Source organism: Nyctibius grandis, chromosome 1 (genome assembly GCF_013368605.1).
Source record: "Nyctibius grandis isolate bNycGra1 chromosome 1, bNycGra1.pri, whole genome shotgun sequence".
In the NCBI taxonomy this organism is placed as follows: domain Eukaryota; kingdom Metazoa; phylum Chordata; class Aves; order Nyctibiiformes; family Nyctibiidae; genus Nyctibius; species Nyctibius grandis.
In genome coordinates this window covers 125,137,812-125,163,745 of record NC_090658.1, presented here as the reverse complement: position 1 = coordinate 125,163,745, position 25,934 = coordinate 125,137,812, and the positions used below count along the sequence as shown (strand labels likewise).

The 25,934-nt window shown below is 37.0% G+C and overlaps 1 protein-coding gene across 1 annotated transcript in view; it reads left to right on the top strand.

Annotated features, from left to right (window-relative positions):
- ATAD2B (ATPase family AAA domain containing 2B) overlaps positions 1-25,934 on the top strand; it is a 79,572-nt gene that overhangs the window by 27,215 nt on the left and 26,423 nt on the right. The window contains exons 10-22 of the mRNA XM_068407114.1: positions 520-631; positions 1,399-1,514; positions 2,282-2,456; positions 3,237-3,325; positions 4,352-4,511; positions 5,373-5,463; positions 12,329-12,640; positions 16,448-16,580; positions 18,497-18,683; positions 19,349-19,534; positions 20,199-20,334; positions 20,646-20,842; positions 23,348-23,507. Coding sequence (XP_068263215.1) covers positions 520-631; positions 1,399-1,514; positions 2,282-2,456; positions 3,237-3,325; positions 4,352-4,511; positions 5,373-5,463; positions 12,329-12,640; positions 16,448-16,580; positions 18,497-18,683; positions 19,349-19,534; positions 20,199-20,334; positions 20,646-20,842; positions 23,348-23,507 — 2,054 coding nt within the window. The remainder of the gene's footprint in view (positions 1-519; positions 632-1,398; positions 1,515-2,281; positions 2,457-3,236; positions 3,326-4,351; positions 4,512-5,372; positions 5,464-12,328; positions 12,641-16,447; positions 16,581-18,496; positions 18,684-19,348; positions 19,535-20,198; positions 20,335-20,645; positions 20,843-23,347; positions 23,508-25,934) is intronic.

Genomic DNA, 25,934 nt, shown 5'->3' with positions numbered 1-25,934 from the left:
GACCTGACATAATATCTGTGTAGAGGATTAAAGCTTCTTTGCATACACTAAGAAGCTGGAAGAGGTGAATGTGAGTTATGGCTGATCTGCAAGAAATATTTTTATTTCCTTTCTTTGTACTCTAATGAGCTATATTTTTTGTTTTCTTTGCACTGTTAATCCTTTTCTTACCATACTGAACTTACGCAGTTCATGACTGCCAGTGGAGAGTGTCCTGTTCCTTTGGTCAATATTGTTTCTTCTGTGTTTAATCAAAATAGTCTGTCCAGCCTAGTTCTCCAGTTTGAAATATCTGTATGGAAGCATAAAACTATCTTTATATTTAAGGAACTTCCAGATATACAAGAATAATCACCACAATAAAAAAGTTAGTTTTGATTACCTTATCAATCCAGGAGGATTGTCTCTTTAGGTAGTAGAAGGCATTTAATCTCTTGGTTCTTCTCTTTCCAGCAAAATGATCTAAACAGAACAGTATTTATTTGATTTTTTGTTGTTGTTGTTGTTGTTGTTGGACAGATGCCTGCCTTTAAACTTTAGAGCAGAAGACTTAGCTAGTGGAATCCTGCGAGAACGTGTGAAAGTTGGGGCAAGTTTGGCTGATGTTGACCCTATGATTGTTGATAAATCGGTAGGTTTTGTTAAAACTTTTTATTTTCCTCCTCCCAGTTATGCATAAGCAGAATTCACCACAGCCTCTCATTAGAGCTAAGTAAATTCATAATAAGCTCACTGATCTTTTTTGATTTTTTCCAAAGCTGTTGTCTGCTTATTCCTTTGGGCTACAAAGCACTTGCTTTTGGCCTGTAGGTAATCAACAGGTTGCATACATATTGTAAATAAGCCAAAATATCAACTGCCCAACTATGTTGTGTTTTTTTTTTTTGTTTACGGTCAGTTTGTGGTTACCTGTAATAATAGAAACTGGGACATGCTGAGCAGCGCAGGAAACAGAAGTACTGACCACCTGGGTTGGTTAACTCGGTCCTAGCCGTGTGGGTCCTGTGCCTATTCAGAAACAACAATGCACATTAGGTTATGGTGTATCGTGCAGAAGCTGCTGGATTATTACTAGGGCTGAAGCATTTTCTAGAAGTATTTTGACTATATTCATGTTATGCTGTGCCTGAGCTTAAAAATGCTCTCAGACGTAGGCTGGATCCCTGTAGATGCCCAGGTGTCCCTGGCACAGTTAACTTGCGACCCAGATAAACCCCATGTGAGGAACAGCGAGTTGACTTTCTCAACTTTTTTTATACTTTCAAAATTCAGGGAACTCCTGTTGATCAATGCAATGTTGTTTTTAATTTGTTTTCAAATATGTTATTTTATCAGTAAAGGCATTTTTGTGGAAAGTTGTTAAAATCCATGCTTTGTATGCTTTGTTTTTTTTCTAAGGTGCGTTTCGATAGTATAGGGGGATTGAGCCATCATATCCTTGCACTTAAGGAAATGGTAGTGTTTCCTCTTCTCTACCCAGAAATATTTGAAAAGTTCAAAATTCAGCCACCAAGGTAGGTATATTTACTCTCGTATTTTTATTTTACTGAGCTCTGAAGAATGTTTCACTTGAAAACACATAGGAGATTGATTCTTTCCCTGAAGTGTTCACAGTTCAAATAGACGTACATGTTTGCTACCCTACTTGTCTATCAGAATGTAATAAGCGGGATGAAGAGTTAGAAAAATATAGTTTATAGTGATAGGAAGGTGAACTTTGTGATTTAATCAAAGAAAGAATTCTCAAGTGTCCTGTTAAGTAGTACCTTGCCTTTTTTTTCCATTATGTTATCAAATATTTTACTAAATTAAACTAAATACTGATGCTTCTTTTATAGAAGTAATCTCAATAATATTATATTATGGTTTTAATGTTTATTAATCAGGCATCTTGGTATGTGATTTAAATGGGTACACATAATCTAAATAATAAATTGAAAATTTTGGGATATTTTTGTTATTTAAAGGAAGTATATCTCTCCAAAGAAGTAACAAAAACTGCCTCAAGTATTACCTAAGATTTAGGATTTGAGGAGGTATTTAACTAGTGTAAAACAATCCTTTGGGAGCTTAATGTGCCTTTGATTAATGTTCTCTACAAAGCACTGATTTGAAAGCATAAAACAAACTTAAATTTTATGAAGTCGTGTTGAATACACTAAATAGTAATACTAGAAATTAAGTCTTCTCCAGGCTCCCTGTCTTCATTATAAAATTTGACTTGGAGTTTTTCAGGAGACATAAAATAAGTTTGTGACTGTGTTGATCCATTTATCTTCAGGGGCTGTTTATTCTATGGTCCTCCTGGAACAGGTAAAACCTTGGTAGCTAGAGCTCTAGCTAATGAATGCAGTCAAGGAGACAAAAAGGTGGCTTTCTTTATGAGGAAAGGAGCAGACTGTCTCAGTAAGTGGGTTGGCGAATCTGAACGTCAGCTTCGACTCCTTTTTGATCAGGTTAGAAGAAAATACATATTTTTCGTATAATTTCTCTGTACGTTGTTTTTTTGTGTTCTAGGCTGCCAAAATTATTTTCAATTGAAACTAAATAATTGTAAGTTTCCATAGATTGGGCAGAATTTGTCCAAATTATAAATTTAGATGAAGAGATAGAGGAATGCTGAGAACAGTTCTTCTTGCTCTGAAAACTGAGAGGAAGAAGTCTCTTGACTAATGAAGTAGACAAAGTAGTTTGAGTAGAAATTGATAAAAATATTTAAATCAGCGAGTTTGAATTTGGCTGGCATGTTCAAGATAAATGCTATGTAGAGGAAGATGCAGGATTGCATCTGCTGTGTGTATATTTTAGTATTTTTATTTGGGTTGGAAAATGGTGGACAAGAGTGTCACATAAAGCAGTGAAACGTAGTTGCTCAAGCAAAAGCTGTTTTCAGACACGGATGTCTAAAACAGGTTGTGAGCAGATAAGGTACTGTTTTCTGTAACTGAGTATAAGGTGTCTCAGTTTGTCTTAAATCACTCAAACACACAGTAAAACTGATACGCTGGTGCCATCTTGCTTATTCAAAGGAGAATGCAGTCTTTTTTGCTTTGAAACAATACTGTAGTTGAAAATTCAGTTTTATTTTCATAAAATTTTATTTTAATGCCTTTTAACAAAGATATCTGAATATATGTGTTAGTTTAGCATGTTAATGCTTTATAATAAAACCAAACTTTCTGTGTTGATGGATAAATTACGAATTAACAGTGAATTCAATTTTTTTTGCATACCAGGCATACTTGATGAGACCCTCTATAATCTTTTTTGATGAAATAGATGGCTTGGCTCCGGTTCGTTCTAGTAGACAAGATCAGATTCACAGGTAATATTTCTCGTATGCTACCATTATCTTGGTATATGCTGCATTTTCTTGGTAAACTCTTAAGTGTAATTTTACGCAGTTCCCAAGAAAGGTTTTTACTTTTGCTTAAGCTCACTTACACTCGAAAGGACAGATCATTGAGTTTTTTGGTGTCGAAAGTAATCTTCTCAGTTCTTCAGGCAGACTGTAATTTACTGGGAATCGAATTGTAGTGGAGATTACCCTTCAGCCACATGATTAATGCCAGGATTTCCATAGCCTTCCCTTGGGTTGCTGGTTTTGTACTGTAAACAGATTGTCTGTGACCAGGCCAATAGAATAAACAGTTGAAAAAAAAAAATATTCTAAAATGGTAAATTGTAATGTTCTATGAATGAGCTGTACACCCCTGTCCTTTTAATTCTGGATAGAGTGATGTGCAGACTTATCTTGAGTTGCTATTGTGTCATTTTTTAAAACATATTTTTCAACAGTTTACTGCTGACTGAATTTTTTCCTGGCTGCCTTCAGTTTCAGTTTTTCTACACTTTTTATGGCAATGCACTTTTATCTTTCGTTTTATAGGTGGTGGTGGCATTTCTGTGTATCTCTCCCTTCACTCAGCTGAGGGGGGACAGCAGGGAGATTTTGGGGCCAGCAGACTAGGAGGTTATGGGAATGTGTGACTTTGTCTTGATGCACCTTTCTTTTGCCTGGTGCTACAGTTGCTCTAAGCAGGGTGATGCATACACTGGTAATGGAAGTGAACTTTTCAGAGCTGCAATAAATGGCTTCCTGAGCTCACATTCCCCAAAACTTTTAAAGGAGGAAGTTTGAATTTGATGTAATCCTTACTAGAGTCATAATACTAAGTATAATACAGATTATATCAGAAGGTTCCTTCTTGCTTTGAGACTTGAAACAGTTACGCAACATTTTTCGTTTTGACTTTGCTTTTTTTCTTTGAAATGATGAATATTGCAATTGAAAAAGTAAAAATTCTTGCAGTGTTCTCTACACATTCTTTCTTTGAAAATTCTCTTTTAGCTCTATAGTGTCTACTCTTCTTGCCCTCATGGATGGATTGGATAATAGAGGTGAAATAGTTGTAATTGGTGCTACAAACAGACTGGATTCTATAGATCCTGCACTCAGGAGACCTGGTCGCTTTGACAGGGAATTTCTTTTCAACTTGCCTGATCAAAAGGTAAAACTTACAAAGAGATGTATTAATAAACATTTCTAGTATATTAAACATTTGAATGCCTGACAACCAAGCTTATGAAATAACAATATGCGTTCTTACTTGTAAGAATATTTAATTTTAGGAAGACATTTTTAGTAAAAACAAATCAGTAGTATACGTAAAGTTGTACTGAACTTCGAATCTTCAGAATATAAACTGAGAGGTAAATTGTTCATGTTAAACCGAATTGCTTATCTAAAAACTCTGGTTTTATATGAATTTGTATAATGAACCCTAACTAATGGGTTTTGGGAGTTACGGTAAGAGAAAATAGCATTAGTGTCATGTAGACTGCTAAGCACATAAAAATTGTACATGCAAAACCAGATGTTGTTATATTGGCAACAGGAACATTTCAGTTCCTTGTTCTAGACTTCTGTAAACTCAGCCATAGTAGAAATAGTTTTGGAATTCACGTGTATGTATTGTGCTACTCAGCAATAAATTAATTGGTGAGGCATTTGACAGTAGAAGCTGTTAATCATAGGTGCAGCAATTAAAAATTAAATTATAAAATTATGATAATTCCTACTGGAACAGGTTTTGATCACTTCATGTATAATAATGTTGATTCAACAGCAATTAAAATGTGTAACTGGTATACTGAAAAAATTACCACTTATATGAAATTAAAAAAGAAGGGAAAATCTTGAGAGACTTTTGGGTACTAAGTTCGCTTTCATGTGACATGGTGACATGTCAAAAACAGGTAATATAACTTTATATTCACGTGAATAAGTAATATTTTTGTCTAAAGTATTATGACATGGATTTGCCTTGCTAATTTTGATTTCTTTTTTTATTTATTTTTTTTTAAATCAGGCACGAAAGCACATTTTACAAATTCATACCAGGGATTGGAACCCCAAATTGTCAGATCCTTTCTTAGGAGAACTAGCTGAAAAATGTGTTGGTGAGTGTTACGAAGTTAGTACTTTTACTATAGATGCTTTCTCTTCTGTATAAAACTTTGAAAGTATGTTAAATGTATCAGGATATTTTATTATTTTTACTTTCTAAACTTCTGTACTTTCCACAACATTCTTCTTTTTTAATAACAAAATATGCTTCTGTCTTACTAAAACATGAAATGAGTAGCTAGTATGTTTGCAATACAATCGTGTTTCCTTTCCGTCACATCACTACCCTTATATAGGATGCATACCTTCAAAGAGAAGCAAAATGAAGTGGGAATTGGAATCTTTAGGTAGACTTCCCATTAAATTAGTATATTATGGAAGAGATAGGGAGACTTGGGGCTTTTCTTTGTCTGCTTATGGAGGGGAAAAAAAAAATAAGTACTTGTTTTTTTCCACGGGTTTTTTTCTTTTTTACTGACTGGCATGCTCTCCTTTGACAGAAATCCAGCAAACTAACCAGCCTTTCTAAAGATGATTTTTTTTCCAGATTGCTAGCACAGAACAACCCCAAAGTGTAGATATAGGCAGGAGGGGAAAAAAAAAAAGCACCACACCATGAGTACATTAAATATACCTTTGGAGCGCCCAAAGACCTGCTGTACTGAATGGAGGATGGTTGTTCAGGATAAACCTGCTGCTTAAAAGCTAATCAGAAATAAACCCAAGTATTTTTATAGTGAATTTAACAGAGGAAATGACCCTTTAGCACACTCCACAATCTCTTCTCAACAATTTGTCATACAAAGATGCATCCTCTGTCAGTCGTCTGCTTGGACAAGCACTGAAGTTCTCAGAAAAAGGACAGTCTCAAATATCTGTGCATTGGAATCCATCATCAGAGAAATAAGAACTTTAAATTGAACATCAGTCCATTCAGTCAGCTACAGTACATCCGAATTATCCTCTTCATCCAGAGGCACATCTATCATCGAAGCAGCATTCCTCCGCTTTTGATGCCCAAAGACCTCAACATCTTCTGGTGAGGAGAAAACGTAACTATCCAGCAAACTCCAGTTTAAGCTTTGCCGGGTATAAGACAGCATGTGCCAAACCCATTTCATGTAAATTCTGCTTGAGTTGTGCAAAGACGTGGTGCTGCTTAGTGGGAGAGAGGGGAATACATGGGATAAAACCCAGTCGTTTGAAAATTCGCCGTATTTTTGTGTTGAGAACACAATTATGTCTTTTAAAATTTCAGAGCATAAGGAAAGCTGTTTGTAGGTTTGATTGGAAGGTGTTCTTTGTGCTCAGTAAAGCCTGTCAGTTCTGTGGAAAAGTCAGCTAACAAGAAGAAATACCCTTTTCTGTTTTCTTTGGGTTTCCTACTGTCCAGCTATTGTGCACTTGATTGTCTCCATTCTGGATCCTGGAATTTAAATGTTTCCATACCTCCCAGATTAAAACCTTTTGGCTGTTACAAGGACTTTTTAAAACAACTGAAGTAAGACAGGTTTATCTTCTTCATCGTGAGATTGCCTCATCATTTCTATAAGTGAAATCTGCAGCAACTAATTATTTAAACAGACTTTCCAGACTCTTTGTGGCCATTGGAAGTTGGCCTCATTGGTGCACTTGTCACATTGATACAGTCTATACTGGTCTGCTATTTCCTCTTGTATGCAGGTTTTCTTTAAAAACAAACAGACAAACAAAAAAAACCCCAAACCCAACACCCCCTATTCCCCAAGTAAAAGCTGCCTAGACTGGACATGCTTTTCACACAGCATGGTTTATACCTCTCTCCAGTTCAGCAAACTTGGCAACACTTAACTACAAGCGCATGGATCCTAATGAAGAAAACTGCTAAAATAACTACCAAAGTAAATGGCTTTGGGGAAGCAGGTGTACGTGCGACTCAGAAATTTTTAAGATCCAGGGGTGTAATTATAAAGAAATTAGATGGAAAAAGCCCCAGGACTTGCAAAAAATAGGTTATTTCCTGAGGGTCGATTTTAGTCCCAGGTGTTATGGATTACATACTGTTCAGGAGATTTCTATGTATGTGAGAATTAGAGAACCCACTTCACTGAATGTGGCTGCATGACTGCAACGTGTGTGAGAAAGTGAAGCAGCTTGGGGAGAGCATGAAATTGCTCAGAAGACCACACACTGATGTCGTCTTAGTACCATCAATAAACATAAGTAATTATTATGTTTTTTTCTCCATAGAAATGTGTACTGGAGATGGGCCCTACCTATCCTGAATTTTATAAGTCTTTTCTTATCTCTTGTGCTTACTTCGTTGTTCTAAATGATGACTTTCTGTAGGTAGAGACTGTTACCTGTTAACTCAAGTCTTGTAGGAAACCAAACATATTAGCAACTGAAGAAGTGTGAATTCCTCCATCTGTCATCTTGCAGATGGCTCTCTTTGCAATGTAATAAGCGTTATTTAAATAATGTTAAATAAATTGTAAAGTAGCAAACCATCATTCTCAAGATGTTGAAAATATTCTGTGCTTATTGTTGCAGGAGCATTTTGTGACAAAATGATATCTTGTTAGATTTCTTTTTTCCCATCATAATGTAATGATGGAGGGGGAAATTTTGGCATTAGTGTTCATATTTGTCACAATTTAAAAAAAATCATAACAGTTATTTTTCATTTCTATCATGCTGAGTTGTTCACTAACTTGCTTTCCCTGCAGCCTATTTTAGGAGTTGTAGGGAGTTACATGATGTAAATTGTAAGAATGTTTGACCTAGCTCAGTAGCTGTTTGTTGGAGGTTCTTGGGCTGAATACTAGGCAGAAGAAATTTTAGAGAGGACATAATGTCTGCACAGTAGAAGTGGAAGAGTGTGAACTTTAAAGTTTCAGTGATCAAAATGTGTTCTTTGAAAACCTACATGGGAATCTACTTCTTTGCTGTCCTGCTCTTTACAAGGTGTAGTTTGAAAATGTTTAGCAGAGTGTGGTGGTGATGGGTAGAACAAGGCTACTTGACAAAAATAGTTGTTTTGTGCTAAGTTAAGGTGTGCCAGTACCATTTTGCCTGCCAAATTGAACATCCTTTGTGAGATGCTTCAAAAATGGAAGCAAATGCACTGAACCTTGGTTTTATATTATAGTGTCAATTTGGGCAAAAATAAATTCAGGTTATTTATTGTTGGCATGATACATTTTATTTTGCTTTGACAATACCTTACTCATGGTTTTTCTTCCTCTTAATCAGTGTGCATTTACTTCTTAAAAATAAAAACCGCTTTAATGTTTCACAAGATAGAGGATTTTTGCGGTTTTCCCGTCACTGAGATGGATGTACAGTATGCACAAGGGAGTCCCTCAAGAAGAGACACCAATTATTACTCTTCGAATGTAATTGCTCATGAGAAATGAAAAGTAGAAATGGAGACTAATTGTGTATCTGATCACCTGAGAATTTAATTTTAAAAATAGGCTACTGGCTATTATTTCCTAATTTTGTAATTCTTTGGAGATGTGCAAGCGGTGATTAAAATGAATGTTAGAAAGTGATATTACAGTGTTTATTAATAGAAAAATTGGAAAGGATATAGCTCCTGAGCTGCTGAATCTTTTGTCACGAAGATGCTAAACTTGTTTTTAAGATGACAGACATTCAGGGTGCTATATATCTCTAGCACATCTTTCATTGAAGTTTCGGTTTAATGCCCCCTCAAATTTTTTGTTTAATCCTGTATGCTTGTTAGATGAGAAGTGGACCAATTTAGCTTCTTCTCAGAAAGGGTCATTAGACACTGGAACGGGCTGCCCAAGGAGGTGGTGGAGTCACCATCTCTGGATGTCTTTAAAAAAAGACTGGACATGGCACTTAGTGCCATGGTCTAGTTGACATGGTGGTGTCAGGGCAATGGTTGGACTCAGTGATCCCAGAGGTCTCTTCCAACCTGATTGATTGATTGACCATTTAAATGGGAATGTGATACCTGATATTGAAAGAATAAAGCAGAATTTAGAGGAAAATTGATGGTTTTGATTTCTCTGATGCACCTGTAGCTACTGTCTAATGGGTTCAGATGGTTGATGGAGTGTGCCTGCACGGTTTTGATTTCATAATGGGGGTTAGTTAAAAAAAAAACAGCCTTAGTGCTGAAAATAATTAGTTGCTTATGGATTAATATAGTGGATGTATTTGAACAGATTTCAAATGTCATGTGTATGTATTTCAAGGTAACTTGTGAATGTGAATTGGTACATGCTTTTTAGAGAACAGTCACAGTGTGTGCTTATCAAATTTACACGGTTATATCTACTAACCTTTTTACAAAAATGGAAAGCTTAGTTTAAAAGTTGCAGAAGGAATCTGATATTTATGATGATCTTCCATCTGGGTTTCTTTTTAAAAATTGTTTCCAAGTATATATGAGAAACACAGGTAGAATTTGAAGACTCAGCCAATTTAAGTCATCTTTCTAGCTGAAAAGTTGGTATCTCTTATTATTATCCCCCAAATTTATATATCTGAAAGGTGGGGATGGAAAATTGTCTATCTTATGTATTAATTGCTTCTTTTTTTTTTTTTATTTTTCAACACTGTATGGAATCAGCTTTGTTCCTTGTTTCTGTATGGATCTTGTAAAAATGTGTGCAGCAGCACTGAAAGAACAGTGGGGGATAAAGAGAGAGAAACAAGGCAGGGTTCAGTTTTGGGAGTTGGTGCTGCCAAAAGACCAATAGAAAAATAGAGTAGAAAAAGTGCAAAAATGGTGTAAGACCTGGTGGGGAGGAGGAAAGTCTGGTTTAAAAAAAGTTGATTGAGAATAATTTAACTAAAGAATTGATTAATCAGCTTCTATAAACGCTTCATTGCAAAACCATGAACTTTTATGTGGCAATACCTCAGTGCAACACGTTATTCCTGTAGTGACTATAATTCTCTAACAGAGTTTTCCCACTGGAATAATGTTTTACATTTTTTGAAAGATGGAGCTATGGTGCTACAAAATACAGTGGCATGTTAATGTCTCTTGCTGAGGGATACGGAAAAATTTGAAATCTAATTTCTGGCTCTGGGGAAAAACCCCAAACCATTACTGCTGCAAAAGGCACAGAGGTATTAACTCTCTCAGTATTTTATAATTGTCAGATCTGTATTTTTCAGTAATGATGATTAAGCAATTATAGGTAGCCACCTGTAGATATTTAGAAGCTAGGCTGAATTAAAATTCTAATGATTTTTAATAGTTTTTCTACTCTTTCAGTTATATTAGTAAAATTACACTTTTTGCTGGGTTAAGAACTGGCTGGATGGCCGGGCCCAGAGAGCGGTGGTGAATGGTACCACATGCAGTTGTCATCTGTCAGTGGTGTCCCCCAGGGCTCAGTACTGGGCCCAGTCCTGTTTAATATCTTTATTGATGATCTGGATGAGGGGATCGAGTGCACCCTCAGTAAATTCACGGACAACACTAAGGTGGGTGGGAGTGTTGATCTGCCTGAGAGTAGGAAGGCTCTGCAGAGCGATCTGGACAGGTTAGATAGATGGGCTAAGACCAATGGAATGAAGTTCAACAAGGCCAAATGCCAGGTCCTACACTTTGGCCACAACAACCCCATGCAGCGCTACAGGCTGGGGGAAGAGTGGTTGGAAAGCGGCCTGGTGGAAAAGGACCTGGGGGTATTGGTGGACAGCTGTCTGAATATGACTGGCAGTGTGCCCAGGTGGCCGAGAAGGCCAACAGCATCCTGGCATATATCAGGAATAGTGTGGCCAGCCGGACTAGGGAAGTGATCGTCCCCCTGTACTTGGCATTGGTGAGGCTGCACCTCGAGTACTGTGTCCAGTTCTGGGCCCCGCACTTCAAGAAAGACAATGAGGTGTTGGAGCGAGTCCAGAGAAGGGCAACAAAGCTGGTGAAGGGTCTGGAGGGTATGTCCTATGAGGAGCGGCTGAGGAAACTGGGATTGTTTAGCCTAGACAAAAGAAGGCTGAGGGGAGACCTTATCGCTCTCTACAACTACCTGAAAGGAGGTTGTAGTGAGGTGGGGGTCGGCCTCTTCTCCCAGGCAGCTAGCAACAGGACTAGAGGACATAGCCTCAGGCTGCTCCAGGGGAGGTTCAGGTTAGACATTAGGAAAAATTTCTTCACAGAAAGGGTTATTAGGCATTGGAATGGGCTACCCAGGGAGGTGGTGGAGTCACCATCACTGGAGGTGTTTAAGAAGAGACTGGATATGGCACTTAGTGCCATGGTCTAGTTGACACAGTGGCATTAGGTCAAAGGTTGGACTTGATGATCCCAGAGGTCTCTTCCAACCTAGTTGATTCTGTGATTCTGAAACTCTAAAAAGTCTGAAACATTTTTCTTGATAGTAAAAGTTCATGTTTTTCCAAGAATCCACAGTATGCTTTTTTTAACAAGAGGTTTTATCTCTTCCATATTCTACTCATGAAACGTTTTTCTTTATACTGCTCATTTTCTCATTCTGTAAAAGTTTAAAGTTGGCGATGTTCACCCAGTGTAACAAATGACTTTGCTATTAAGAATATATTAATGTAGAGATATTAAAGTAAAAAAGGAGGAGAGGGGCTAGCCTGTTAAAATTTCACACATACTTTAGACAATATCAAGGAAAAAGAGCCATGACAAACCTATAACCCTGGGCTGAAAATACACTATATATCACACTATATAGTGAAAACATAGCTCATTTTAACCTGAATGTGGAATTAATTTCTTACTATATTTCAGTATATCTGTACATAATTTCTTGGTTCACAACACTACTGGATTATGACCTGATACCTTTTGGCAGATGCTTTCTGGACCTTGACAGTTAAGTGTTACTGGTAGTTTTTAGGTTTAGGCACGTTTGAAATATACGTAGCACAGCAATTCTATTTCATGGAAGATATTTGCGTTTTTGTGTGCACTAGGGTACTGTGGAGCTGACATAAAAGCACTTTGCACTGAGGCTGCCTTGATTGCCCTGAGACGACGCTATCCCCAGATTTATGTGAGCAGTCAGAAACTACAGCTTGATGTTTCTTCAGTAGTTCTCACCGCACAGGATTTTTACCATGCAATGCAGAATATTGTGCCTGCTTCCCAACGTGCTGTGACATCTTCAGGACACGCATTATCTCCTGTGATCAGACCACTGTTGGAACGTACCTTCACTAACCTTCTTGAGGTTTTACACAAAGTGTTTCCTCATGCTGAATCTAGCCAGGGTGACAAAAGTGAAGGTATGTGGGTTGTGGGTTTTTTGTTTGTTTGTTTGTTTGTTTTTTTTTTTTTGCAAATGCTGTTTCAATTTGGAAATATTTCAACTGACTTTCCTGTATTACTAGCCTTACACCTGTTGTATATTTGGTTCAGTGTTATGTTAGAATGTAAATACAGTTTGCTTGGGTGTTGCTTAATTATTTTTGCTGATTCCAAGTTGCTGTGGAATTTAATAAACTGACCTGTGTAGACCAAGATCCCATAGGTGTGAGTGCCATCTGAAAAAAGAAAGACCCTTAAGTAATTTACATTTTAAATACAAGAAATAATGGGGCGTAATCATATGGCGGAGCAAAAGAAAAGAGTGAGACGCTGTTGCTCAGTATGATAGGACCTGAAAATGGTGCTCCTGTCCTGAGTGTCTTTTAGCTGTCCCAAATCCTTTGCTTGATGATGATGCAGAAGCAGGCTGCAAAGGAGTGCTATGGGGAGCTCACAGCTCAGCAAGTGAGACTGTGGTTAGCCAAGATACCTGAGCCTGTGTCATGGTCATCTGCTAGTTAACAAGAAGGTCCTGAGGCTTCCCTCTCCTTGAACTGGCCTGATGCACTCCTGATCCTCTGAGTTGATTCTGCTGGCTTAGCAAGCAGAGAACTATTTGCTGTTTTGTCACGTTAACTTTTTGCCAAACTAGTGAGTAAAACCAACTCACTGAGGGGTCAGATGCGTGCCAGAAACCTGCTGCAATGGGAGCAACGTGAGTGCATTGAGGAAGCGGGGAATAAGAAGGAATGTGACTGACTGTTTTGACTGGCAGTGAGTCAATATGTTCTGAGTTTTTTTACCCGGCTGCTCTCTGAGACATACTTTAATAGTTAACCTGGTCATTTCTTGGAAGTTAAATGTTGAACAAGGTATCTTGGTTTGGATAGCTACTTATTCTGACATACTGTTTTCTACTGTTCTTATTTGGGATCACTCTCACCCCCCCAACTATGTAAATGGTACTTGTGGTTGTGTGTGATTAACTTGAAAATAGCCCAGTCATAAAGCAAATCTGTGACAGCCATGACTTTTTTTTCATTCCTATTCCAGAGCACACTTTCAGACTGCAGCCCAGGCAGCTTAATCTGATCCTTGTGCTGGCTGCTGCAGTTCCTCCAGCCCAGCTGTGCATTTTTGCTCTATCCCTTGCACTTACTTTAGTACATCAGGCCCTTTGTTAAACTATTTTAGCCAGCAAACTCATCCAAAAATGATGTATTTTTGTCAGGTTAGTTTTCTGCTGACTTTCGGATAGCTGGAGGGTTTAAGAAGTGTTGAAGTTTGCACGAAATGGGGCCTTGGAGCATGTGGTGATGGGTAGGGAGAAGTGAGCTGACTTGCAGCTGCAGTTAGATCATATCAGGCTCTCATAACCAAAGTTTAAGATGCTTAAGTCTCTCTATATACTGTTAACCTGTTGGTAATGCCCAATTTAGAGATTGTCATTACCGTTGAAGAATTGAATTAGGTGTCCCTGTGTGTGTTGTAAATTTCTAGTTCGGAATCTTTTCTTTGGTTACATTCTTTACATCCCTATTTATTTCTGCTTGTTACTGCTAACAAAGTGACTTTGGAAGCATTCATTGAGTTAAATAGTAGTTTTACTAGATAATTATGCTGCTATGGTTACTCTTGAATGTTTGTAGATGATTGATTTTGAAGATATAAGAACTAAGGTTTCTTTTGAAGTTTCTTCTGTACCTTAGTCTTTCTTCTTACCCCCTTAAACCCAAGAAAATATTGAATAATAAGCTTAATCTGTGTTAAAACCAGCAAAATCAACTTTCATGTAGTGTGTAGATTACACACTAGGGCTTCAGTTTTTCTTAAATTCGGCACCAGATATATGGCAGTTGCTTACTCGTGTACTTACAATCTGCAAATCTAGTTTTCTATGTGTCTTTGCAGTTCACTAATGATTCCTTTTTCTCGTAATTCAGTGAGTTGGATGTTCAAGCGATGTCACAGAAGCTTGATGCTTGGGATTAAAATATAGGCTGACTTTTAAAATAATTATATATTCTAGGAAGCGAAAGCTGTGTTTAGTGCGTGAGCATAGGACATACCCTGTGGGTCTACATTTGGTATAGCAAAAATTCTGCCTGTTTAGGGACTGCAGTGAGCCAAGAATTAGGAGTCCTGTGTCCAGATGATATGAAGGCCTCTGTCCCTGCCCAGAGCTGAATATCCAGCAGTTTCTGAGCTGCTTTTTCTGGCTATGGACTGGCATTTGGTCACTGGTTGGGGTCTGCAAGCCTTTTTTATCTTTGGCCCCTGAGGAATGATTGTCAGGTGTGTGACTGCATCATGCCTTGCCAAGGGATGTGACACGTCCTCATCCCATACCAGCAGAATATTATTCCTGCCCAGCCTGCTCTGAATCCAGTTTCTTACATCACAGAGCCAATGAAGGGAACCTTTGCTGTCTGTTAATTTTTCCTGGGACCATATGTCTAGATGCATGGCCCTTAGAGGGCATCTCCGTCCAACACTTAATGCTGCCTTGAAGTTGATTCTTTTGTCCCCTGGTAGTGGCTTGATCAGCGTAGCAGTACCTGTGCCATGGCTTCATGTAAATCAGGCAATTCGTGTGGTGGGTTGTGTGTTTGAGAATACTACTTAGATCTCTATGTATTTCACATTTTCATTTCACAGCAGTCCATTTTTCTAAGGGACCATGGCCAACTTGAGCTACTCTTAGGATGTCTGGTGGTTGCCCTGGACAGCAGTGTGCTGCAGTGACTCTGGGCTGCTCTCAGAGATGCTGCCAATCCATCACAGAGCAGTTTGTTCCTCAGGAGGCCTGGCCTCTGCGCTGCTCTTACAGTACAGCTGAGTGGCTGTGACCATTTTCATCCCATCATTGCAGACTGATTTCCCTGTGGAAATGAGAATGAGTGGCTTGCTTAGGGTAGTATCAACTGAACACTTTTCCTGGGGCAAAGAAAGATCTTGTAGCAGTTTATTTCCAATTATCAAATCACAGCAGTCTACTCTTAATCCCGTTGCAGCTCTGGTAGCTAATTTAGCTGTACCTGATTTTCAGCTGTCAACTGGTTGTTTTGGTTTAATGCTGTATTTGTGTTTCTTGCAGTTGTTTGTCCCTGCAGTCTGTCTTTTGAATGTAATCACTCTTTTAGCTTTTTGTTTCTGAGGGTCTATATAGAAAGTACTTGAGTTCATTATGCTAGTATATTAGCAAAGGAATTAAAATAGATTAAGGTATAGTATACGAACATGAAATGAACTGATTTTGATAAAAAGTAATTTGGTGTTCTTCAGCAGGTTGTCAGAGGGTGGAAAACAATTCTTTATAAATATACATTGACTAGGTAGTCATGCTGATAATAATTTTGGAAGAAGTGTACCTGTAAAAATTCGGGCACTTGGAACAAATAAACAAGTATAAAATTCTGTATAGTCTGAGGAATTACAGATTTTATAACTTTATCCTTGAAAAACCTCTAGCTGTGAAATAAAACCAAAGGAAGCATTTCATAACAATTTAAACATTTGTTGTATTTGTGAACTTGTTCTGCTTGACAGTTTAAAGAAATAACTTTTAATTATGATTAGACTTCTACAGTATTTAATTTGTTGTGTTTTTTGAAGTAATAAGTACTTACTGTTCTGTGTTCTGTTATTTAGACAATTTTAACTCATTTTTTCTACATTTAAAAATGTGTTATAATTCACATGAAGAAAATTGTAATGTCTTTTCTTGTTTGTTGTGTGTGTATTTAGAAGTGATAAGGTTCTAATTAATATATTTCTTGGAACAGATGTACCAAGTCTAGTATTAGATGATAGTGAAGATGAGAATGCTTCATCAATTTTTGAGACAAGCTGTCACTCAGGATCACCAAAGAAACAGTCATCAGCTGCTATACATAAACCATACCTTCATTTTACAATGTGAGTGTTTCTCTAAATGCATATAACCAGATAAATAAAACTGAAATTCTTACATCAGGAGAGGTAACAAAGATTATCTTTTGCTTCATGGTGGCAATGGTGTTCTGTGATAGAAACATGTAAGCGTATGGACAAGAGTTTTAGATACATGAATGGTCTTAGGAAGGGCCACATCCTGGACAGAGTAATCAGAAATATTTTGCAACAGATGGGTGTAGCTTAGAAGTAAGGAAGTTGATCAGCAATTCTTAACTGTAACAAGCCATTTTGATTTGAAAATATTAAGAACTGGGAAGGAGAGGTATGTAGGAATATTTTGGAGGGATTGTGTGCTTTTTATTGGTCTAAAGTATTGTTGAGCTTCAGTGTATGCAGCTGCTTGGATGCATTATATAGTGAATGCATTCAGCATTTCTGACATCTTTTTTTCATTGTTTTTCATGGAAAGTTTCGGGAAAATGAGAATTTAGAAAGTATGTCTGAAATCTGGATGAGTCTTTCGTGTATAAGTTGGACTGGCTACAGTAATTAACAATAATAAACTGACATTTCTTTGTTTTGTATTAAGAATAGTTTTAGACTACTTTGTGATGGGTTCTGCAGGGAGTTTGCTAAATAAAGAAAATGAGATTAGGAAGACTGTTCAGTAGTAGTACTGTTTAGTAGAGCCATCTTGTGGAAAACTGCTAAAATCTTTGTGCTAAAGAGTGATGCCAGAACAGCATTTATGGAAATCTAAGCTTAAAAATAAGGGTTTAAATTCAAATAGTTTGAGGTACATAGTCAAGTATTTTAATTCCAAATTTAAGCTTTTGTTGTGAGGGCGAGAAGGGGAACCCAAAACCAAAACAACGATATATATTTGTGTGGATGTGTGTCTAAATAAAATAATCTCAAAGAGTATGTTTATTTTTGTAAATTTATGTAAGCCTCCCTTAATCTACCTGTCTGAGCATTTTTGATTGCTATCTGTGTGTGTAACCTCCACTGCCAGAACTGAAAGGCCAAAGGTCAGCAATGTTCATAGCTGTTACAAAATATTTAACCTGAAATAAAACCAGCCAGTCTTGTTTTACTGCCCGAGCTGATTGATGTGCAGATAAAAATGCCTTATTGAGAGAAAATGCAAATTAATTAAAAAACTTCTTTGTTTCATAATAAATTTTCTATAAATGGAAAAGACACTTAATGGAAAAACCTAATGCTTCTCTCTTCATGTCTCACTCGTCCCCAAAACAGGGCAAAATCCCCAAAACAAACTAACACGAAAAACCAAAAATCTGTGTATGGACTCCTTAGGATTTCTTCTCAACAGCAAAAACAAAAAACAAGTTTACCTTTGCAGTTTTTCCTTTAAAATCTTTCTTCTGTCTGGAAATCTACTGAATAGAAGTGTATGAATATGCTAGAATAGAAGATGAATAGTGATTTTATTCAGTCCTACTTCAGGTCCTAATTCTTAAATAAACAAAGTATTGAAATTGTAGGTGGTTCTTGGGTAGCACTTTAAGGGATGGATGGATTGACCTGGGATTCCTGAGGCTACTGAAGATTTGTTTTGGTAGTTAGGACTGAACTAGACATTATTAAATAGATATTGTCACTGGAAGTCCTTTAAGTCTTTTTATATGATCAAGGAATTGGTTTTAAATAAACTGGTTACAATAGAAGTTTTAATGAATTTAGTATGTGTACAGATTTGCACAGATGAGTTTGAATTAAATTGCTGTGAAAACAAAGAATAGATAAAGCTTGAGTTACTGAGACTTTTCGTAGTGTTGAGGTGTACTAGAGTTAGTTGAATCTTTTGTTACCCATTGCTGAAGGCCTTTTGGATTCTAAAAAAAATGTTATATATATCCATCCATTGATAACATCAGCATGTTAATTGTATTTTGTAACTTGTTTTGCTGCAGGTCAGCTTATCACCAGCCAACCACCTACAGACCAAGATTACTGCTATCTGGAGAGAGAGGTTCGGGTCAGACTTCGCACCTTGGTCCAGCACTATTGCACGCTCTTGAAAAATTCTCTGTACACAGGCTAGATTTGCCAGCACTTTATTCAGTCAGTGCCAAAACGCCTGAAGAATCGTGTGCACAGGTGACATGTCAGATTCTCTTGTAATGAGTAAATTATGTAATTCTGGAACAGATTAGTTGCATCAATACAAAGGCAGCTAACTGGGATGCACCTTAAAAGCCAGGTTTTCATGGACTCCTTCTGTTCTTATGTTTAAAATGAGTCTCTAGAGGGTGATTGAGATCCCTCTGCTGACTAGTGAGAGTAATGACTTTTTTAACTTGCCCCCTCAGTCACATACCTACTGTCAAGCTTAATCTGGGTATTCAGTTCCTGATTTTCATTTTATTAGCTTGTGTATGAATTGGTGTGCTGTGGTTCTGGGTTCAATTACTTAGTTTTAAATGTTTTAGGTTTCAAAAATAGTTTGTGGTGGATTTTTGCATGGATTGCAAACCAGTTTAGTTTTCATCTTGATTGCTTAGTCTTAGCAAGTTTTTTAAACATATATGACAAGTAGTTGTTTTGTAGTCTCCCTGGCACGTTGACGTAAAATAGTTGAATGATACAGGTAAGTCACAAGCACTTGTTTAGAAAGCCTTTATCATTAGATAATTTTATTTTACTGGAACATTTGTGTATGAAATACCACAAACTTGAGTAATTTCCTATTCCACAAGAATTTTATTACTCACAAGTGATAATAATAGTTTCTTAGCTTAAATACCACTGTTTCTTTTGATTAGATCTTTCGTGAAGCTCGAAGAACAGTACCAAGTATTGTTTACATGCCTCATATTGGTGATTGGTGGGAAGCTGTCAGTGAAACTGTGAGAGCTACTTTTCTAACTTTGCTGCGAGATATACCATCTTTCTCCCCTATATTTCTACTGTCTACCTCTGAGTCCATGTACAGTGAATTGCCTGAAGAGGTAAGTTTATTGTGGAAGGAGGTGTTGTCAGGGAGGTACGTGCTCTTCAGAATGTTTTGATCATGTAAAAACATTCTGGTTTTGCACTGGTTTTCTAACTTAATTTAAAATATGTCAAACTGAAAATGTAATATTAATTAAATGTTTGTAATTTTTTTTAATGAGGGATGTACGTCCATATTACCGATTTTCATAATCTCCATGCTACTTTGCTGAGAAGAAGAAATTGTTCATTTTGTCATTGGTTCATTTTGACAAATACTGCAGTGTAATTAAATGCAGATTTAGTCGACAGGCCTAACCTTTAGCTTTACATCCTCTGAGGTTCAGGATGAGGGAGGGGAGTTCTATTTTTTCCCTCAAGATTTTCTTTTTTCTCTTGTTTTTTTTTTTAAAAAAAAATCCTGCCCTTTCTCTTCTTTTCACTGCAGAGGTTGCCACTGTTAGTACCATGGGATACTGCAAGTTTAGTTACTACAGAAAATTCAGTGAGAATTACAAGTATTTGTTTTCCCTAGGCTGTGTATACATCTTTGGGTAGGGTTTACTATTTTCTCTCCTGTGGCTAATTTTGAAAAGTTTGTGACTAGTGTTTTAATATGGTCATTAATCAGGTGTCTTTGAGTGGGGGCTCAATTTTCATATGGCTTTTTCTTTTTTTTAGGTGAAATGTATTTTCAGAATCCAGCATGAAGAGGTTGTTTATATTCAAAGACCAAGTGAAGAAGACAGATGGCGATTTTTCAAAGGGTTAATTCTTGATGAGGCAGCAATGCCCCCACCAAGAAGGAAACAGGCTGGTAAACTAAGTTACAGTAAAACCAATAATAATGTGATCTGAATGTTTTCTTTTGTGATATTTTCCTTTTTCAAAAGGTGTGGGTAAATGACAGTGTAATTAACATTTGACAGTGTTAATCAATGCCTAGAATAAATTTTGTGCATTACAGTTACCAGTTTTGGAAATCGGAGAGCTGTGGGGTTAAGGATGCAGTGGTAGTTAGATCGATGAGGCAGATTAAGTATATAATGAAATCTGGAGTGACACAATCCCAAGAGCCGCTGTGGTGTTTTTATTTCCATTGTCTGACTTCTTGTTTTTTTTCCCTAGCTCTTCGTGCTCTGGAAGTTCTTCCTCTTGCACTGCCATGTCCAGCCCGTGAGCTGTCAGAAGCAGAAAAACAGCGAATGGAGGACCAGGAAGAGAACACATTGAGAGAGCTGCGGTTGTTTCTCAGGGATGTTACCAAGAGGCTGGCCACAGACAAACGCTTTAACATCTTCAGCAAACCGGTGGATATTGAAGAGGTCTTGTTTCAGTAATGTGCAAACAATGAAGTTGAAACTATTAGAAAAAGAATATAAATTAAAAAAAGGAAATGGATAAGTTAATAAGAAAAATAGATGTTTGATCCATGATCTTTCCAATCAAAAATGCTGATTTTTAGCTGGTGAGATAGTCACAGCCTCATCATCTGTGATGCAAGGAGTTGGAGCATGTTCTGTGGCTATACCAGTGACCTATTGAAAAACCTTCTGCATTCTTGTCAGTTTTATAACTGAAATCAGCATTTAAAAATACCATCATTCCCATCCCTACCAGTGCTTTTGAAATACTTGAAACCATAAATATAATTCTTTAATAAAAGCTTTTACAGCATTGTAATCATAGACATGATGATATTGGGAAAGTGATCTGTATTCTGTAATGTATTCAGCATTAATAGTATTGTTGAATAATTTCAGCGGTAATGCTTGTGGACGCCATTAATCACAGATGGTAGCACATTATAAGGCATTAACTGGTCGATTATGGAGTGGGCACACCTAACTGATGAGATAGTTCGATCTGCAAATCTATTTTCAGGTGCTGCTATATGAATAGAATTGTGTTCGGTCTGACTTTGAGATCAGATGCTGGCCAGCTGCAAGCTTTGCAAGCTTGCTAATTAAAAAATGCTTAATTGCTTCTGAAGAGAAGCATGTCTTTTGGAAGACAGGACATTAAAAGTACAGCATTGTAAAAAGCACATTTACACACAGTGTAAATTCCATGCAGGATGGAACAGGCATCTTTTACTGGGGCCATGCAGTCCTCTCTTAATTTGACCTATCCATCGTGTTCTGTAGCTGACTGTTTTTGAAAGACTGACAAGAGCTCTTTAATGTGGCAACTTAGAATTTGAGCGTGTTCTGAGCAGTAACTTTGATTTTTATTATGAAACTGCTTGGGAGGTACAGTATTCATACTCGTTAAGGCAGTTTCTTTCCACAAAGAACATGCGGTCTAAAGGGCCTGTAAAGAAGGAACAAATTGTTCCTTACTGTCCTTCTTTTGTAGATGGAGAGAATCGAAATGTGAATTTGTTATTTAAAGACTTGCCAAAAACCCTGCTAATATATCACAGCACTAGGAATTAAATGTGATCCTTTTCGTCCCACCTGGTGCATTTAAGCTCAGGACTATCCTTTCCTTTTCTGCAAGAGCCTGTCTGCTTCACTTTCTTAGAAAATGCGTTAAGTTTGTTCCACTCCTACTTGCGTTGCAAAGAATGCTGCTATGTGCGAAGTCAAGGATTTTCCTGACTAATTCAGCAGCAATGTTTACAGTTTCCAGTGAAGATTCTTTCTGATTATATGCTAACAAGAAAAGGAAGGCCGTGGCTTGGCTTTCTGATCACTGAACCAGTTATCATCATGCTTCCGTAGAGGGAGACAAAAAGAGAATTTCTGCCAGTTTAATTTTTCATCATAAATTTCAATGTGTATATTTAAGGAATTAGGTGATAGACTGCTGTCCACTGAAATAATGTGTTAATGTTCGTTTATGTGGTAATCTATTTTTGTATGAATGTCTACAGATACTTCATTAAAAAAAAATTCCTACAGAGCCGTTATGGCTTCATCTGAATATGTATTTAACTCTTTAGTATTTTGACAGCCACTGTATGTGGGTGATTTCAAAAGAAAAAACACAGTACTGTTTTCTGAGGCTGCCAGTATTTTTAATTGATTGTAATCTTAATCACATTGAAGCATTCAAGTACAGGATTTTTTTTCCTTGAAGTAAATAACAAATTCATAGATTTTTTGCTGAACTTTGTTACAGCAGCTGTGCTGATACATTTGACTATCAAGCTTGAGCCTCTTATGGTACCATTAATTACATTAAATACTTTTTAATGTACCTTAGTAGATGCTAAATCTTCAGTTACGAGTAAGCTGTGAACTGTGATACAAGGTTTTCACTTTAGACTGCCTGTCTGTGTAGCCAGTCTAATGTCTTCAATCAATAAAACCTGACTTTTTTTTTGTTGAACAAGTGATTGAAAGAACTATTCAATGGAAGATATTTAAAAGCTGATAATTTGACTGTTCAGTTTAATGCGAACTTTACCTACAAGGTGAACAAAATATAGCTTCCCTAGTTTTTCCTAGGGTTTTGAGTTAGGCTGATTGTTTTTGCCTGTCTAACCCAAAAGAGTGCTATAAGAGTATTAAAAAAAAAAAAATCAGTCTAAATAAAATTAAAAATACATTTACATTAAAACGTTTTGCCTCAAAAATACCATTCAATTAATTTTGAAAGATAAATTGATGAACTACTGAAGAAAAAGTAGCTTTGGAATCCCTATGTTGTATTTGGTCTGATAAAACTTCTGTTTTCAACATAAATTTGTTGTTAGTTAATGTTTAGTTAATATACTAGAGCTAAGCATGTGGAGTAAATAAGTGTATAAAGATGTGAGATTGGCAATGTTCAAATATAATGGGTATGCTCCTGTGTCATTTCTGTACGCTGTTTGTTTATAGGTTTCAGATTACCTTGAAGTTATCAAAGAGCCAATGGACCTCTCAACAGTAATAACCAAAATTGATAAACACAACTACTTAACAGCCAAGGATTTCCTAACAGATATTGACCTGATCTGCAGCAATGCATTGGAGTACAATCCAGACAAAGATCCTGGAGGTAAGGACCTGCTTCATTTTGGCCTACCTAAACCTGAAAGCCTGATATTTAATCACGTATTTAGTTACTATTCAGTCATTTAAATAAACTCCATGTTATGTGATCATTAGGATAAGCAAGTCCTAAGGGTCTGTGCTTTTAGTATTCTGAGGCATGTGGTGCACTGGGGGACGTTATAAGAGCAGGAGAACTACAGCATTCAGAGTTGTTTCCTAATAAATTAGGTTTTGTAGTTCCTTTTCGAATTTGATAGCTCCTCTTCAGTGAATAGACTTTGTATATGCAACAAAACCCCAGCGGAGTTTGGAGAGCTCTGTAGAGAATCCTGCACGCGATCTGGCAGTGGCTTGCTTTATTTCCACATCGGCTTAGAACATGAAATTCACCCCCAGAAATGAAGAACTGTGTATTTGGGGATAGAAATAAACCAGAATAAATCATCAGAGAAGGAAGTCAGTTGCAGCTGATTAGGAGAGATTAGAAGGTATTGTCTTGACAAAGTGTGATGGGATGCTTTCAATTAAAATGGAATTTGTACATTCAAATGCATGTAAAAGCTGTTCAGACTCAAAACTAAGGAAAGAACATCTTGTGTACACTTTGCTAGGGCTGCCGTACAGTGTACGTTGCCAAAAGAAGGCCTTTCTATTGGCAGCTTCATCAATAAAACAACAAAAAAGCACCCTTTTAATGTAGTTGTATTTAATATAAATGATACTTGGAAATCTATGTCCATCTGCAAATGTAGTCCAATGCGTTAAAAAGTTTTTCATTAAATCTTGTGAAATCATTTTACCAGGTTAAAGCCTCACTTTCTATATTTTTCTTGCTTCTCAGATTTTTGGTTTTGTGAAGTTTTTGCAAATGTCTCATGTGTGGACTAGATCCAGTATAGTCTGGTCAAACAGTTACACTTGTTTCACATTGCCTTTTGAACCCAGTGCTGGTTTGTATCTGTAGAAGATAAACATTATTCTTCAATGTATGGTGCATTTTGTTTTACAACTAAAAGAAATACATTGAGAATAGACAGCAAAAGGTTTTCTGTGTTCTTCATAACACACTTTTGAGGACTTCTAATGTGTAATTGATGTGAAATAATCAAAGCTTTGATGGACACTTGAGATTCTGAGTGTCTCTGAAGAGCGCCTGTTTAGAAGATGAGGACTATGAGACATACCTCCTGCGTGTGACTGGCGCGTGTGATGGGCTTTGGGAAAAATCGGCGTTAATGTACACCCTTTGTTCTCATTTTTAGGCCATTTGGATCTATGGGCTTGGTTATTTAATTCCAGAAAATGTAGTCTGAAGAGGGTTTTTGAAGTTTTAGAGCAGGTGTCATGGGACTACAGACTTGTAAGGTCAGATCTGCTTGGGATCATAAACAACATGAGTCGCAGGTTCAGTGTGGCAGAAACATAAAATAGCAAAAGCAGCTTGGGGAACGTTTAGTGGCAGAAGTTTTCATGGAGCTTGTCCAAAGAGAAAGAGCCTTAAGAAATATATTCAGGGAACCAAAGTAGGGATGTTTTGTTTTTCCTTGCCGTCAGGACTGAGCTGGGAGAAATGGATCTGGCTATTTCTAGGTTATGGTTTGGATTGGAGATTCTCATCATTGAATAGGTAATGAAAGATAGTTGTGTCCGCTGTGTTGTCAGCAATTGATGATATATTGCTCTTCTGGCATGCAAGATTTCTTGAGCTGCTGTATGAATACACTGCTGAAACAGCACATCGTGTCTATTCTGAGTAAGCATTACATGTGTTCAGATGCGTTAACTGAATATTAACCTATAAATGTTCACATTCTTTAAAGCTGGGCGTATGTGCTTGCTTCGTGCTTGAATTTGCAGAAGAATCATACTGTACCTGCTTCTGTCCTGTTGTTCAGTTGGAAAAGCAATTGGAGTACCAGACTAGCTGGTTTTATATGCAGCACAGATACTCAAAACTGGCTTCTTTGTTTTTTTTTTCCTGGTACTTTGCTATAAAATTTCAGATAGGTTAGACAGTAAGATAGTGGTGTTTTTTTTTTTTTTTCTTTCCCTCTGTTGTTTGACCAGGAAATGTTCTTAAAGGCATGGAAACATAACCATTGTGTGTTAGACATAATAGTATTTGCCTCTTTGAAGCACTGTCTGTGGGAAGGTCTTGCCCATCACAAGATATGAGGAAAGTAGTAGTTCAATCAAACACTCTTGATTTGATCTTTTCTTTTCTTTTTCCTTCTTTTTTTTTTTCCCTCCCTCTTTCTTTCTTTTGCAAGGGCATCTTAAACTTTATTATCTGAGCAACTTTTTAAAGTCTGATGTCGCAGAATTACATCTGCAAAGAATGCAGTGTATTTTTTGTGATCATAAGACATAATGCTTCACAAATATACGTGGGTAAAAGTTTCTAGTTCCAGTTTATTTAAGTGGTGGTAGA